Source organism: Dermacentor silvarum, chromosome 1, assembly GCF_013339745.2.
Source record: "Dermacentor silvarum isolate Dsil-2018 chromosome 1, BIME_Dsil_1.4, whole genome shotgun sequence".
NCBI classification, from domain to species: domain Eukaryota; kingdom Metazoa; phylum Arthropoda; class Arachnida; order Ixodida; family Ixodidae; genus Dermacentor; species Dermacentor silvarum.
In genome coordinates this window covers 13,265,404-13,282,903 of record NC_051154.1, presented here as the reverse complement: position 1 = coordinate 13,282,903, position 17,500 = coordinate 13,265,404, and the positions used below count along the sequence as shown (strand labels likewise).

The following is a 17,500-nucleotide window of genomic DNA, read 5'->3' as shown; positions in this document are numbered from 1 at the left end:
CCTGTGCCCGCAGTTGTGTGAGCGATTCGATACAGCTCTCCTTTGCTTGGTCACTGTACACACTTCCTTCGCCTACAGCACTGAGGAATGATCTCCGCATCATGTTAACACTCGGACAGCGCATGGCTGAACGGTGTTTTGCGTGTATACCGGCACCGTCTGGTCGCTCACACGCAGTTGCAAGCCGCATACCCCCCTCCCCCATTTTTTTCTTTTTCTTTTTTTTTTTCTTCCTCCAAGTGTGACAATGCGGATCAAGTGCTTTGGCAAAAATAAAGACGGCCAAGCATGACCCGATACCAAATATGTGTTTATTGCACCGATCCTTGAACAGAAATTTCCAAAGACAACGTGAGGACCCGGGCCTTTATTCACTCTCTTACGTCAGCACCATCCACGTTTAGCTATCGCCTCGTCGATCGTCTTATCACGCAGATCACTATCATAAGTGGCAGGGGCGCGCAAACAAATTCCAGTTAATTAACACACACACACACACACACACACACACACACACACACACACACACACACACACACACACACACACACACACACACACACACACACACACACACACACACACACACACACACACACACACACACACACACAAAAAAAAAAAAAAAACGACTTACGTAAGGGAAGTCTTGTGAATACGGGCCCTGGTGAAAGACCAAGGCTTCGTTTTGATGTATATTTCTGTTGTACCCACCTTTATATGAAAGACCAACATTGCAGTCGAAGCTTGTACGTAGGGTTGTTCTTTTTCGAGTTTTATAATTTTTGAAATTCGGGGGGTAAAATCGGGTGCTCTTTTTCAAGCTGATAATCGGGGATAGATGAGTTTTTTGCGGGACCATTTCGAAATTCCGTTTTCTTTCGGGTTAAATTTACAAATGTACTAAGTAATACATGACATTCGTTTTTTTTTGTTTTTTGTTTTTATCGGAGGGTATCACAAGCTCCTTAACGATAACACGTTAAAACTAGGGGTGTGTTTCAAGCTGGTAATCGGGGGACATCAGGGTTTTCTAGCAAATACTCCAAATTTCTGCGTTTGTTTGGAAATTAATAAATATTAATGACAGTAAAGAGCATTGATAACTTCAAGGAAATGAAACATTTTATTCACGAGAAGCTGGTCATCGCTTCTTTTACACATCCTTGTTAACATACATTATCATCTGCATGCGCAACATGTCGGTCTCCATCCGAGACCTGTTCGATCTTTGAACGTATCTCAGCTGAGAGAAAGTTCTCTCGACATCACAGCTTCCATTAGCTAGGCAAAACAATGTCAATGCAACATTTGCCAGCCTTTGATTGCGAGCGGTAGAGTCATGCCAAATGCTCAATGAGTTCAACAGCTGTGTTAGTGGGGCTTGCTTCCAGCAAGTACTGGTTAAACTCGTCGTGAAGCGAATCCACGTCGTCGGTCACGGAAATGAAGAGAGGTCGGTAGTCATCAAATGACTGGCTCAGCAGACGCTTGTGGAATGGATCCAAGGCGGCTCCCAATTTCCATAACGTTAGCTGGTTTTCGTCGTTGTCTGAGACGTTCCGTTTAACAGTGCAGTACCATTTTGTGGCGAGTTTCGTGCAAAACTCTTCAGAACATGTTCTTCAGCGACAATAGGCGTGCCGAGGCGGTTCCATCCCAACGCCTATAGTGCGTATTGTCGCTTTTCTTCAGCCGGCCTACGTAGAATGTCACGGTGAGTTACTAACTCAGAGTTAACGAGAAGAAAGGGAACCGAGGGGCCCGATTTTTATTAATCATATCATAAGAAACCAACAAACAATGACACCAAGGGCAACATAGGGGAAATCACTTGTACTTACTAATTCAATTAAAGAAAATTATAAATTAACAGAAATTAAAGTGGATGAAAAAAGAACTGTCCGCAGGTGGGGAACGAACCCACGTCTTCGCATTACACGTGCGATTCTCTCACCATTGAGCTACCGCGGAGCCGTTTTCCCCTATGTTGCCCTTGGTGTCATTGTTTGTTGACTTCTTATGATATAACTTAGAGTTAGGCGCACTCGATCGTTGGGCGGTCGGTCGAGGGTCGCGTAGCGTTCACAGCGCTGCACACAGTTTGTGAAATGAACTATAGGTCACTACAGTTCACTCACGCCAACAGGATCTAACTTTGTTGTCCCGAGACAGCAGGCTAGCTAGCGCGTGTGCACCGCGAACTCCGCTCAGCGCAATAAAAAATAGATTGCTATGTGGTTTTGGAATTCGGGGAGACATCGGGTTTAACCCGATTCTCCTGAAACATGTTCGGGGTGTTCGGGGTGTAAAATCGGCTTTTACCCGAAAACGAACAACCCTACTTGTACGCCAGCATTGGATCACTTACGGTACGTGATGTACTGTTGCCTGTTACGCTATCTATCTATATACTGCAAGTTGCAGCGGCGAAATCATTTCCAGCACAGGGAGGGAACATGCGCGTAGGTCGGAAATGATCGAAACGGAAAGTACCGAAAGGCTTGAACCGACGAATCTGCTCGCGTACGTATACGTACCGTGCTTAGCGCAAACTGGTTTCGTTGATTCACTCGTGATCGGACTCAAAGAAGCGTCAATGCATTACACTTGCCGTGGTTGCTTATGACGTTGCGCTGCTATAAACAAGAGGTCGGGGGACCGCGGCGGCAGCATTTCGAGGGGGGCGGAATGGAAAAAAAAAAAGAAACACCGGTGTGCCGTGAATTGGGTGCACAGATGGTGATTTTGGGAGGTAACCCCCCTCCCCTTCGGAAAAAAAAGGACAATACGTTACAAGCGCCACGAAATAGTCAAGGAAATCGAAAGATTTACAAGACGAGTGCTACTGTACCAAGTGAAAAATTCATCGTGTCATTCGTGCATTTACATCATGTGCTCACTGCGACAGTACTAACAAGAGTATAGTGGCAATGTTATAAACACAGACTCAACACCAGCTATCCCAACAAGAAGCTCCTCTAGCATACCACTATACAGTGTGTACCAGCTAGCGTTCGAATCTTTTTTTTTTCTCAATTTTTTTTTTTCGTTGAACAGCTTGGCTAACGTTAGCTGGGTCACATTGTATACATCGAGGCAGAGCTTGTCCGCATGGGTCAGCAATTTATTTCTACAGGCTTCCCAAGCGATGGATAATTTCAGCGCTGTGAAGACATTTCCACAATGTCCTACATTTCTGGAGCTATTCCAATGCATTCGCCAAAGTGCAAGTGTCGACTTCGATGAGAGCAACTGGAAAGCCATGTAAAGCCATGGAAAGCCGTCCGCTATAACAGGGCGTCATACTATGTGGTATTCTCGCGCGATCGTTTTCGGGGATGGTCACTTTTGTGATATTTCGCGCGACTCGGCACTGGTGGCGTCGGTCGTATACTTCGTCCGGTGCCGAGTCACGCGAAATCTCGCGAAAGCGACCGTATACCCCCGAAAATGATCGCTCGAAAATACCGCGCCTGGTTTCCATGCTCGACCGTTAATATGGTTGATGTATGTGAAGTCACCGCCTATATTTAACAAGACGCAGTCTTTTTATGCTGACATAGCACGTAAGCTCAGCAGCTTGCCGCGTTCCTAATCTTCAGTCGGAATCTCCTCACGAGGTGCCAAATGCGGATGCGCAAGAGCTACGGCGCAAGCAGAGCAGGCGCCTTGCAGGGGCTGATCGCGGAACACTATATGCGTACGTGATACTGGGAATATCAGTGGAAGAAGTCGCGGACGTTTCGCCGTCTGCCACATCCGGGACGCATATAACGGATAAAAGAGAAGCCCTCGTTCGGCAGCCGTCCGGATTCCTGCGCTGACGCGGCATTAGCCAAGCGAAGCCTTTGACGCGTCGACTCTGGCCTCGGAGTCGGCGCATCAAAAAACCGTGGCATCTTTCTCCTTCTCTGCGCCCAGTGTGCTCGAAGGCCTATTTCCTGGTCGATATAGCGCGGGCTCCAACCTTGCGGCCGTGCCAGGCTGGTACACACACTCGCGACTGAAGACCCACTTTTCTTCTGGGCAGCCTTACGCGCGCCGCATCGGAAGCGATGTGTTCGCGAGGGCTCTCTTCGGATCGACCGTTCATTTAGTGCATGCGGCACGGTGCACGGTTGCCATGGGGGCTGTAAAAAGCGCCTATACGTCTCTTGGTGTTGCGAGACGAGGTTCGGCAGATCTCGCGTCTTCGAAATGTACGCAGAAAACCGCTAAATGTCATTGATGCTTAAAACGACGAGACAGCTGCGACCTTCATTGAGAACAATTGAAGCGAAATACTTAAAAGTCAGGCTCTAGCCCACGGTCACATCAACAGTAAGTTCAGCAACATGGTGCTTGCACAGCGGGTGAACTTGACAGGATCGACAGCATGGCCGATAAACTGTCAGAAAGGGCTATTATTCCAATGGTTCGTGCGTAAGAAAGTTTAAAATTCTCAAACAGCGGTCCTGTTTTCGAGTCACTCACACTATGGCGCTTTACATCGGAGGCATGGAATTAATGCATGTCGCACAGGGACAATCGATGGGTGACAATAACCGTGCGAAAATGGCTCATCAGAGAATTGAGAAAAACTAAACCAGCGGCGTGGTACGCGTTACCGATCCGCTCATGTTTTTCCGCCGTGGCGAGGCTCTTTTGGCCGTCGTGTCTGCGTTTTCCGTTTAGACTCGCAAGCCGGCGGCTCTCCAGGATAGCGCGCGCAGGCGATCGCACGACCTCGCCGGCGCGCTCCCCTCTCCGGCCAACACCACCCTCAACGCACGTTATCCCGCCGGGGATGACGCTGCCAAGCCACGTGACGCAGCGGCGGCTATAAAAGCAACGCTCCGACCGCAACTCGGCTTAGACGGACAGGCCTCGCAGGCCTGGGTCCTGGCCGGCCGGGGCATGACCCTCCCCCAAGGCCTGCCAGGACCCAGAACTCGCGGGTAAGGCCGAGGCACGCGCCGTTGCCGTGCCCCGGCCTGCCCAGGCCAGGCGGTCCGGGCCCGTCCGCGCGGCCTACCGTGGACGTTCCGGCGGTTACGCACTGAGCCGTGCCGAGTACGCTTTGCACTAAGCAGAGTGGCTGCGCTCTACACACACGATGACGTGTGTAGTCTATATACGGGGTGTTTCTGCGAAGACTTTCAGTAATTAAAAAAAAATAATCTGTGGCAGATAGCGTAATTATAGTCTCGAGCTGGTCCATTCGAAGAGGCGGGCATTACTTGCACAAGAAAGCGAAGTGCCTAATCTGCTAATTAAAAAAAATCACTAATTAAGATTTTAACTAATTACCTTACGTCACATATTGCAATTTACAAATTTTAGCTCGTGAGACTGCAAAGCATTTTCACTTGAAAAGAATTCCGTGGATGACATCATTTTCGAGATATGCACCATCAAACTTGCTGTAAAAATGCGCTGTCGTTCCACTTTAACAAAACGCCGTTCTATGTATTGAAGCACAAAAGTAACTGGACCTCCAAAGTATTTCTTCGCGAAGTTCGGGAATTAATATCTCGAAACTGGTGCCATCCTGAGAATTCGTTCCAACAGGATGTACCTTGCGAACTCCCAGGTTACAATTTATTAATTGCAATATGTGCTGTAAAGTAATTGGTTAGGAACATAATTAGTGCATTTTTGTTAATTATTCAATTATACATATCGATTTCTCGCCCAGATAACGTCCACCTGCGTGGGTAATCCAGCTCAATGATAATAATTGCGCTATCTCCCACAGATGATTTTGAAAAATTACTGAAAGTCTTCGCAGAAACACCCGGCATAGGAATGCTCATTGCTTTGTCGACCGCGGCCACACATCTCGATGCAGTCGAATATTAGCGACAGCCGCGCATTGTATATGACTGTTAGTTTCCGGGTAATACTAATAATACTAATAATACTAGTAATACTAATAATAATAATAGTTCCCCGAACATATTTCAGGAGAATCGGGTTATACGCGATTTCTCCCCGAATTCCAAAATCACAAATCAGCCTAATAACTACCGACCTCTCTTTCTTTCCGTGACCGACTAGGTGGATTCGCTTCAGGACAAGTACTTGCTCGAAGCAAGCCCCACTAGCACAGCTATTGACATGACTCTACCGCTCGCTACAGCAGGCTGGCGCAGGCTGCACCGTGTCGAGGGAGCTTTCCATCAGCTGAGATACGATCGGACAGGTCCAGTGGCGTAGCCACAAATTTTGGCCGGCGGGGGGGCTCACGTTGCAGCGCGCCCTCCTCCTTATAGCATTTGTCAAGGGATCAAATACATCAAAATAACTGCATTGCCAATGCCATTGTATATTAGATGCTGCAAACGAATTACTGAACGCTACGCACTGTCAAGTAAAATATGTATTTTTTCATAATAAAATATATTCGTATGTCCCACAAATTGTGGCAGAAATAACTGATATCAATGCTTCCGCGTTTTTTTTTGTCTATTTAATAAGTAAAGAAAATATCACACGAACTTTAGAACTATATCAGTTCGAAACCAGCAAATCAGTGCATGCAGCTCATATAAAAAACGCAAAGGCCATGAAATGGACAGGTTGAGGACAAAAATTTTGATGAATCTTTGTAATTCAAGAACCTTGTTTACATTTTTGTACATATGCAACGGCTAGGGAAAAACCTCAATGACGCTGCCCTTCGTTGCAATAGATTGCGCTGGAGCAGCTGTTATCAGTGGTGTATTGTAATTGCACGGAGATTATAGTCGCAACAGTGAGTACATATAAAAAGCAGGTGTTCTGCAAAATAGACATCAGAAATGCGAAGATAGAATGGAATATACAAATGCGAACATACAACTTGATAGAGGATAAAAAAGTGTCACTGGAAACAAAGTTCACTGCTTGTATACACAACACCTCGCAATAAGATATTTAAATATACGTATAAGTCACCAATAAATCTACGTATTTAAGCAGACGCCACTATATAAAGATAATGCGTCAAACAAGACAAATAAACATGTTGCGCAGTCACAGATAGTAAACTTTACGCATAGAAAGACAGACGATCCAGGCACGAACAAAACTATGATCCCAGAAATCGTGATATGTACTTGGACCATGCGGCGGTCGCGACCGCACCATATGGGTAGAATAATAGCGGAATAATGACGAAATCAGTACGAAAATGTGTAATTTAACTGCCTGCAGAGCGGCAACAAATATTCTGCATCCAAAATTAAAGAAGGGTATTGTTTCGGTTCAAAAAATAAGTAAAAGCATGTAGCTAAAAAGGAAAGAAAAGGCCAAACGAAAGCTACAGATGATGCGGCAAGTTTAACTATCCAATATCCGAGTGTGTTTGTTGGGAAACGCCGCATGGGCCGGGCTTTCAATGAGCAAGGTCGGTCAAAATTGGTTATTGATGTCCTCGTAATTTGGGTGCACGTTAAAGAATGGGTGCACGTCAACCGCGGGTGCACGTCAACCGCGCATTGGGTGCACGTTAAAGAATCCCAGGTGCTCGAAATTAATCCGGAGTCCCCCCCTGCGGTGTGCCTCATAATCAGATCGAGGTTTTGGCACGTAAAACTCCAGAATTTATTACAAGATCCCGCATTCGCTGTAAGAGAATTGTAGCGGGGAGGATGTGGTTGTATTCGTCATTTCTTTAGAACAACAACGCGGTACATGGTGACACGCGAAGCAAACACGGCTGTTAATAAAACAACAACAAAAAAAAAAAAGGAAAAGGGGAGGGGGGTTCTGCTATATACTCGTATATTCCGACGTAGGTAGCATTCAAAACACGCGTGAAATTTGATGTATTTACGCTTATACGACCATGCAATGCAAAAATTAAATGTTATGCGTAAGTGTCAAATGACCCATTGAGCGAAATGCAGCTCCACTAACGTGAAACATGGGGAAGTGCGAAGCATGCAGTGATGGGCTCATACTGCCTAAAGCAATGGCTCATAACCCCGCAGACGCGGCCTCCCCACTACGACGACAGAAGGGAAGAGAAATTCTACGCTGGAATGATTAGCGACAACGCAGCCAGCTGTGGAAGCAGACGACGACGACGACGAACGCGGGAGCGCTCGGCACGAGCGCGTGCCGCTTGCTTACCGTGACGACGACGCCGACAGCTCGGGCCCATAGGGTGCTTCGCACCTAAAAGCAGGCGTGCGTTTTTTCGGCATATGGCCGTATACCATTAATGCTCTAGCAAGCGGTGACCAAGAGATATGGAGAGAGAAAGTAAGGAGAGGAAAGACAAGGGAAGGTGACGAAGAGAGGGGCGAAATAAAGACAGGCGGGTTAACCAGGATGCACCTGGTTTACCCTACGTTGAGGGAGCAGAAAGCCGAAAAAGAAACAGGATGCGCAACAGCGTTCACTTCGCATTCAAAGGCACTCACACAGTCCGGTCGTCTTTAAAAAGCGCAGCAGGGCTAGTCGCTTTCTGTGCGGATGATAGTCGAAGCCGAACTGCCAATATCTTCTCTTTTGTAAGCGCTCTGTCGTCCAACCTACTGAATGAAGGCAACACGCAGTGACTGTCTTTTGTCATAAAAACAAAGCCAGTTGCACAGGATGTGTTCGATGATCTCGTCGAAAATGCTTAAGTTGCACGAGACGCTGTTTATCATGCCGATAAGGAAAGAGTAGACGAGCAGGCGGAAAGAGAAAGCGCGACGACCAGCTACAGGCAACACAATAAAGTTGCCTCGCAACAAGATAGACCAGGTGGCCAGGTGACCAGGTCGAAGGTGCTACGAAAGGTCAAAGTAGTGCAGGCGGGAGCATACGTGTATGTAAGGAACTACATATAATTAATTATTTTGTAATCAATCACGTTTATGGATATCTTGTAGTTTAACGATTGCTTTGTTTTCTTGCTAACGCTCACTGTAATTTAATTACTTTTTTCAGTTATCAATTACATGTTACCAGTTACGCTTTTTATGAAACAAGCTATAGGCAGGCGACGCAGCTTTGAACACTTAAATTTGGCGGCCAATATTTTGACTGGCCTTATTGGGAGCGCCTTCCCCTATCGCCATCACCCAGACCTAAGCACGGCAGCATTGAGTAGCCATACACAATCTTGTGAGAAAGGCGTTCGTACGTTACAACAAAGCCCTTCTCTCGAGTGCGCATATCGAGGGAGTTTTCAGTGTCGCTGCAGAGGTATTCACTAGAAAACGAGGGGAGATTACAGAAGAAAATTTTTAAAAGCAATTCTTAGTGAATATATCTAGACAACGTGTGACGGGCTGCAGAGCACGCTTTGAAAGAGCCAGGCCAGCTTGTTCTATTTATTGTACTTGTGCAATGTCTATAAAAGTATAGGGGAGAAAGTAACGTTAAAGTAATCGATTGCTTTTTAGTAATTGCTTAATTACTTTCGTGGGTCAGTAACTGGCAACTGCAATCAATGACATTTTTCAAATGAGCAACTGTAACTGTAATCGATCACTTTTTTTTTCTGTAAGACGTACAAATACAGATCGGAGTTCGTCGATTCCGCTGTATTCCACTGTTCTAACACCAGGCGAATGAGGGAAGCTTCAGGTTGGAGCGAACGTTTCAACAAGGGCCTACGTCAGGAAGACAATAAGAGGAAGACAACTTCCTCTTATTGAAACGTTGGCTGAGCCTTCTCTCGTTTGACCAGTGCATATCTCGTCAAGTCTTCATTTTCCTGTGAACCCTTTGTCTCGTTTAAATACTGTTCTAACGCAGTGCATCGAGCAAGTAGACCGAGTTGCCGCCCTTCAACAGGCCTTGAAAAGGGCACTTGACAAAGGCACTTGACAAAGACAGTGACAAAAAGTGCAAAAGCATCCATATACCTGTAAGCTTAGAAAGAACCTTGGCAGCATGCTCTTGCTCCGCGTTTCAGGAAATTCGAGAGCACGGTGCGCACGCTTAGGATTCTTGTGCGCTGTCAACAAAACATACGAAGCGTCAGCCCCGATATTACGTTGCGCAGCTATGATCAAATGTCTTGAAGAACGACGAAACGACGCTGAGCAGATCGGCAGAGAAAGGGGCCCGTACCTCCAGCCCTGTCTCCGCAGTGTCTGTTCCCAAGCATTTGGTGCGCGTAACAGGCGGACCTAGCCGGGTTTGCTTGGAAGTAGTGTAACCAACTTCTAGGGTGAATGCTTTGGCTGCGACGCATCGCCTCCTTACTTGATTCACGTACTGAGAAAAGATTGCGGCTGGATGTACTGTACGTCTGCAGATATCAATACACAAAAGTAATCAGCTACCGATTCGTCTGTGTCGCTCGGAGGCTTTGATTCAGATGCAGTTCTTGGTAAATTTCGATCTTTATGAATTGATGTTTTTTATTTTTTGCTGTAAAATACGGAGAGCAATGGAGTAGCCGAGATACGCTCTACTTCAATCTCTCCGCCACAGCAACCCATGTATAGCAGAATAGAACAGATCTTTCCAAAGGGAGGTGAATTCTGCACGGCGATAAGGAGGTTCACAGCTCGCCATATGTCACGACGACTCAAAGTTCGACCATAAATGAAAATGGCCCGCCCAAATCCATGTCCAAATAAAAAAAAAGAAAAGAAAGGAGGGGCGGGGAAGAAAAACAAAGCTAGCGTGGTCGAGCTGTCATTTTTTTTCCCCTTTCATCCCACAGTTCGCGGACCGCATTTTTCACTTGTTTTTCCAAGTGCGTTGCATCACAGCAATCGCGTAAACGACGGGGTCGAAATTGGGACGTCGTGCTTGGATCGGCCAAGAAGGCGTGCCTCACAAACTGTATACGGCCAGCAACGGGGAAAGAGCGCCAGAAGGGTTTTACCACAAAGATACTTAATGAGCCGTGGGGTTTGCGCATTTCTCGTGCAGTCTGTAACATCGCGCAGTCCTTGACACCGACTTCAGATGATGCTTCTCATTTGAGGCCGTGCTATTGCCCTGTCTCGAGGCAAACGTGTCGTCTACCTTCTGCTGCCAGGACCGAGCGTATGCGATTCACCGGCACCGAGTGTTCGATGAAACGCTTGCGCAACAGCAGACTGCGCTGTCTAAACGCAATGCTGCGTAGCCTTGTAAGTGTGGGCAAGAGGCAGCTGCTGGTCAATAGCGCCGTGAAGCGGTTCTGCAGAGAAAAAACAAACAAGAACAAATCTTCCGCGGCTTATGCCATGCTCAGATGTGTGGAAGTCCTGCTCAGCACCCGTTCGCCGAGAGAACGCTGCAGGCGAAATAGCCTACGCCAAGAATGGGCGGCAGCAAAGACGTTATGCCATGCAGTCTTGCTCAGACCAAAGGCCACGCTGGCACGGTTTCCTCCACAAGTCATTCCGTGTTCCCAGAACTCCAGAGAATTAAGGACAGGGAGCACGAACAAATATGGCAGCGATAGTTTGCTCACATCATCTGCACGATCAACCGTGACCGCCTGCAGGGATCTTGGAACGCTCAAACGTATTCGACAGTGACTGAGACGTTCTTCAAAAAAGAGGTTGCCGCTTTTGTGTCGAGGTTTAAAGTTTCGCGCGAAAAACTGCCAAACACGTGCAGATCTAAGCTCCGCGAAATACAAAGCATACAAGCTCAGGGATAAGCCTCCGGTTTCCCGACGTGCTTCAAAACTTGCAACAGCTGCCGTTGCCCAGGACCATGAGGTGGCCGCACACACAGAGCCCCCCCCCCCCCCCCCTCCCCCCCCGCTCCCCATTGAGCGCAATAACACAGTTCGCATGTATGTGTGAAAGGTAAGTCGAAAACGACAGTGCTTAGCAAGATTGCAGTCTGTCACACTTATTGATGTTTGCCACAAAGACTCGTGGTTTGTGGCTTACAGATCACGATCCTCCATATAACCAAATTTTAATTATATTTTAGTTATTTACATCATACTGCAAGCCTTGTGGCCCAAACAGGAGGGGCAAGGTACACAGGTAAATATGCCTACAAAACGCTAGAACGCTAATATAACATCGCAAGAAAAAAAAATGAAACATTAAGAAAAGAAACAAAACAGCACAAAACAGCAATTTTACCTGGAACGAACTATTGAGGACGTGATTTTCAAGTGATTCTGCAGAGTTGAAAAGTTGAAAAGTTGTAGAGTTGCAGATAATGAAAAGGTATGGCATTTCATTCTTGTACAGTTGTGGGGAAAAAGTAATACTTAAAGAGGTTTGTCCAGGCAAGGTAAGGAGAGATTGCAAGACAGTGGGAATGACGGGCCTTTATCGATGCTGAAAGAGTGAGGTATGGCCTAGGATCTAAAGAAAGATTACGGCTTATTAATGAGTAAAGGAATTTCAGTCGTAGGATTTCTCGCCTCGAATAAAGAGTGCTGTAAGTACACCGCGCCCCGAACGGTATAGTAAAACAAACCGAAGAGCTCGGCGTGGGCCATATCTGGGTTTTGGTCTCGACGAGATCCTTGTCCACCGACACCACACTTGAGTAATGGCCGTAGACAGCTCACACGGAGCGGGATCTTCCACGAAAGCAGAATAAACACGCAGCTGGCACTCCTAACTGCCGCAGAGCTCGAGGAGCGGAGAAAACCACCATCGTTAGCGATCGCGCTCGGCAGTGACGATCGAGGGGCCTCGAAGCTCCTTCTGCGGTGCACTTTTCGGGAACCGCCTCAGGAATTCTCCTCGCGCCTCTCAAGTGGGTGGGTGTGAACAGATTCACTTCCACACCGGTGCTCTGGCGTGTAGCATTCGAATGTGCGTCTTCGGGTCTCGACAGGGACAGTTTGAATCGCGTGACGCCGGCCGGATGCGCTGCCAGCATTACTTTTTATGGGTGGGCTATCACCGGCGTGCCGTTTCTTAGAGCCGCATGAAAGACTATCGGTTTTGACTTGGATCCGAGGCACCGAGGGAATGTTTTCTTCGTCTTACGGTCTAGACACGGGGGCGACGTTTAGTTAGACAACACTTATCCCGTGCACCTCACTTACAGCTAGGTTTACTCGCAAACCAGTGTTTGTTTACGGCACCACATGGCCTCCGGCTCCTATGAATTCGGTCGCTTCACGCACGAGTTCGAGGACTGGCGCCTTGATTAAGACGTTGTCTTGCGTCCACATTTTGTGCATGTGGTTTGCTTGTCAGCACTTTATTGCACCAGCTGCGCTTGCAGGCATTTCCTGGAACTTCTTACAAATATGGGTAGCGTGACCCTCGACCCCTTTGTTGTTGTATATTGTGCCTTTTGGGTGAGGATTCTACACTGTGAACTGTGTTAAACATGTTCTTAGATGGTTGGTTAGTCGACCGACCAATAGTGCAATGACGTTCTAACAAAGTTAAGGATTGGTGAACGGATTGTCCAGTCACAAAACAAATCGACAATGATTCTTCAGTAAACATTGGGGGCGGAGTGCTGGGTCTAAAAAATGCGACTGCAGCGTTCCGGCCAGAGTTTCATACAATAACCACTAGAGGGAACTGTGGCGCTAGTGTCTACGATTAGAGTACTGGTGGAAAAAAAGCAGGAAAAAGATGGATACGACCTGATCTCTTAAAATCATAGGCAGCGGTACAAGCTAAAGTTTTGAAAAGGAAAGATAATGAGAGGTATACAAAAATGCTAGATAAAGAACATGTGTAGTATACCTGATTAAATAAAGCAGGCTAGGTGACTATTTGTCGCCACCCCGTTTCAAAGGGGATGCCAATAAATCATCATCATCATCTACGCGAGCTGCAAGCAGGGCAGTTCAGCTAACACGGAAATGGTGGGTACATGGATTTGCCTAAACTTCGTCCTTCCAGCTTTAAACGGCTTCGTGAATTTGCAAAGTGATCATTTTTAAGAAAATGATGCGTTATAAGCAATTAAACAAACATTAAAATTATCCGCCGGCAGGATTCGAACACACAGGACCTCTAGCACAGAAGCCCGATATTGAAATAATTATACGCCAAGGACAAGCGGAACCACTGCAATTAGCAGCAATTGTGAGTGCTTTCAGTGTTACTACCTTATGCATTAAACTGAGTATAAACTGCTTTGGAATTTAGTCCAATTTAGGCCCATATAAAGCGTAAAAAATGAAGCCACAAGAACATCTGAAGCCCCAAGCACGAATATCAGACAAATCCATGTCCCATGGTGGCTGAACGATCGCAGCGCCAGAGTTCCCTCTAGTGATTATTGCGGGAAACGTTCCGGCCGTCGTTGTGGACCTGACTTCAGGTGCTAAGCACCATCGGCTCGGCCGAGATAGGGTTGTCCTATGTGGTCCAAACCAATGTAACTGTTTGTAACCGGTGTAACATTTAAACCAAGCAATCTTGTAAGTAAGCTTGTAAAGTCTTTGTAAATAAAAGTTTTCTTCGTCCGTACATCAGCCTCTGCGTCCTTCGAGCCGAAGTCACCAGTTAACATACCTGTGCAGACCGTCTCTGACGTTGCGTCCCGGACGCCAAGAGTTGCGGAAGAACACAAAGCATCAATCATCATAGTCATCGCGATCATTTACTGGTGTGAAATCCATTAGTGCGCAAAAACTCGGTTACAGGCACTTCACGGTCGTATTTGGAAAAAATAAAACGAATGGCTCTTCTCTGTATCCGCTCAAGGGCATTGGGATTGGTTTTAGTGAATGGATCCCAAATAACACAAGAATATTCCAGTTTGGGTCGAATAAAGGTGGTATAAGCTCATGACTTCACTTCAGGGGATGCATCTTTAAGTTAATGGCGTAGTATACTTAGTTTTCTATAAGTAGCAGAAGCAGTGTTGGTAATATGTCTATTCCAGTTTTGTTAGTAATGGTAATTCCGAGATACAAATATTCGTCAAGGGGTCTGGGCCAATGGAGTAAGAAAACTTCAGCGGTATTTTTGTAAGTTATAGGTAGGAGCACAGATTTATCAGAGTTGAGTTTCATCCACCATTTGTTGCCCCCCCCCCCCCCCCCCTCAACAATATTGTTCAAGGCTAAATTAAGTGCTAGTTGATCATTAGCTGTATTAATGTCGTTAAACATGACACAAGCGTCGACAAACAGGCAAATATTAATGGGGGCATCTATTACGTCAATGTCATTACAAAAAATAAGAAAAAGGGAGCTATACGTTATCGGCATCAATTAGTTCCACGCCATTGTGGTTTGGCAAATAGTTAATTAAGGCCTCTCTGCTTCAAGTTCGCTTTTGGACAATTCAGTCGTCAATGTTAATTAGCCAAGAATATATAAAAAACGTCTTAGCAGTTTCGGACAGCCATTATTCGGCCAGAGAAGCTAATCGAATAACGCGGAACGCACTATTCAATACGTTATTGGAAAGTTTGGAATATAAGCACTGAGCGCAGCAAGATCGAGGTTCGCTAAAGAGAACGCGGTTGCAAACCACCAAACTTCCTTTCCGTGAATTTCAGCGATGTAACTAGCTTGCTATGAAAATATGCGTAACCAAGAATAACTGTGAATAATGCAAAATGATCAAGAATCGAGCAGAACGTTATAACTACAGTTTAAACAAAACACTGTCTCTATAGCTTGTCGTGGAACTGAAGATACTACATGCGATTCTCTCCCACTAAGGCTGCTGCAGCAGAGGCTTCGGTCGGGAGGTGTCACTCAAAGCGCCATTCAGGGGTCAATTAACGGGCGCGCGATAACCCGGGTGGATCCTCCTACGCATGACAATTTCTTCAAACCACTACAGTGGTGACACCTATTATACGTAAAGGCATTCGCTGCATTGCGGGCGCGCAGTGTAGGTACGTACGTACGTGTTACACCTGTCGGTGCTTGTAAACAAGTGTACATAAGAAGATAAACACCAGCTGCAACGTGTCCGTTGCGGAGTGCACCTGCGTTACTCACGGCCGACATGTCGAGGCACGAGGGCACCCTTCGTCTCCATCCGGCCTTTAATGGCACGAAAAAAAGATGGCAGCCATAAATGCGCAGGGAAGTGCCACCGAGTCGTGCTGCTATATAGTCGACTGCCGCCGGGCAATCAGGCGGACGGCCACATGTGCGCGCGCGTGCCGAGATAAACACAGGCGGAAACGTCGGTCGCGCGCGCCGGCGCCAAACGAAGCGTTTTAGCCGCGTGCAAGGGCAGCTTTGAAACGACGCCCAACGGTGCATAGATACCCGCAAATACGGCTTGAGTAGTTGGACAGGCTCGACTCGGGCAGTGTTCGAATTCTGGCCAGCATTGAAGGCAGTCTACATTTTTGAACACTGAACTTTATTTCTCTCTCAATACAGATAGGGAGAGAGGACGCAAGGCAAAAAGCTGCTCAATGCAACCTAAAGGCTACCCTACGCCCGGCATTGTCACATGACAGGAGAGAGTGAGCAGTCACAGCAACAAATACACTTTTTAACAATTGTTGCTTTTCGTACATATCGACCCATCACAAATATTTGGTAAGCCGCGAGCTTTAGTCTAAGTGAAAAAGAAGAAGAAAAGCGACGAGAAGAGATTGCACTTGAGCACGAAGGCATATTATGCAACAAGTCGTTCTAGTTTATTCGAAGAAGTATGGAAATGTATACCCGAGTGTCTGAATGTGGTACCCTCCAGTGAACTATTGCTATACCCTTTTCAGGCGCCAATTATTTCTGTTGATTGAAAACTTACTTCCACTGCATTTCTTGCATCTTCAGAATCATAAAACGTGTACAGCTGCAGAATAGATTAAGAATTTTCAATTTTTAGTGAGTTTTGTCAACTTTACAGTATGTGGACTCCACCCAAAAATTCACTATAGGAACATTACGCATGAGAACATCAACTATTTCAAGAACTTGAAAATTTATGCTTGGGGCAACATACTGTGAAAAATAATGAAAAAAAGTGAACCCACTACATACAAAGACATGCTCACACTGAGCAAAAACACGCAACCGTCAACTTTTCCATTCATTTTACTAAATCATTTTGCATCCGTTATTCCAACTTGCAGCACAATTCCAATCAGAAGACCTTTAAGATCTATGACATGCACACATTAAATAATATTACTTTCAACAATGATTTTGCTGTTTATGCACTATATTGGCATACACAATTGTGTACACAGCGCCTGAAAGCGATATATTGAGATATACGTATTGTGGCAAGATGACAATGATTGTTTACGGTAGATGGTGCGTCAGAAAGGTAAGTACCAGTGAATGTGATGGCGTGCATTGAAAACAGGCATATGAGAATTCAATTTAAAAACCGACAACATTAGGTAATTGTTGGTTCTGATAGCATTCTTGTACATGCGTAGTATATTGAGAGGATATAGCGCACCAATTTTTGTAATACTAAACTTCACGAAATACAGATCCGTATGCGTGTTGCCTAGCATATTCCAGATCAACCTTATGACACGCTTTTGTGCAACTAATCGCTTCATTTGGTTTTCCGTAGTTGTTCCCGATACAAATAAGCAGTAGTCGATAATTGTTGAGATGAACGCTTTGTAAAATACAATTTTTACTGGTGTTGCAAGCGCATTCCTATTTCGACAAAGAACACTGCTTCATTTCCCCGGCCCGCGGACCTCG

The 17,500-nt window shown here is 46.1% G+C and overlaps 1 protein-coding gene and 1 non-coding gene across 2 annotated transcripts in view; both read right to left on the bottom strand.

The window, feature by feature from the left end:
• The window catches only part of LOC119456951 (guanylate kinase), a 70,255-nt gene extending 54,417 nt beyond the window's left edge, over positions 1-15,838 (bottom strand). The window contains exon 1 of the mRNA XM_049665053.1: positions 15,815-15,838. Coding sequence (XP_049521010.1) covers positions 15,815-15,823 — 9 coding nt within the window. The 5' untranslated portion in view covers positions 15,824-15,838. The remainder of the gene's footprint in view (positions 1-15,814) is intronic.
• Positions 1,903-1,974, bottom strand: Trnat-ugu (transfer RNA threonine (anticodon UGU)). The gene has a single exon. It is a non-coding gene; the product is annotated as a tRNA-Thr (tRNA).
• Positions 15,839-17,500: the final 1,662 nt, after the last annotated feature.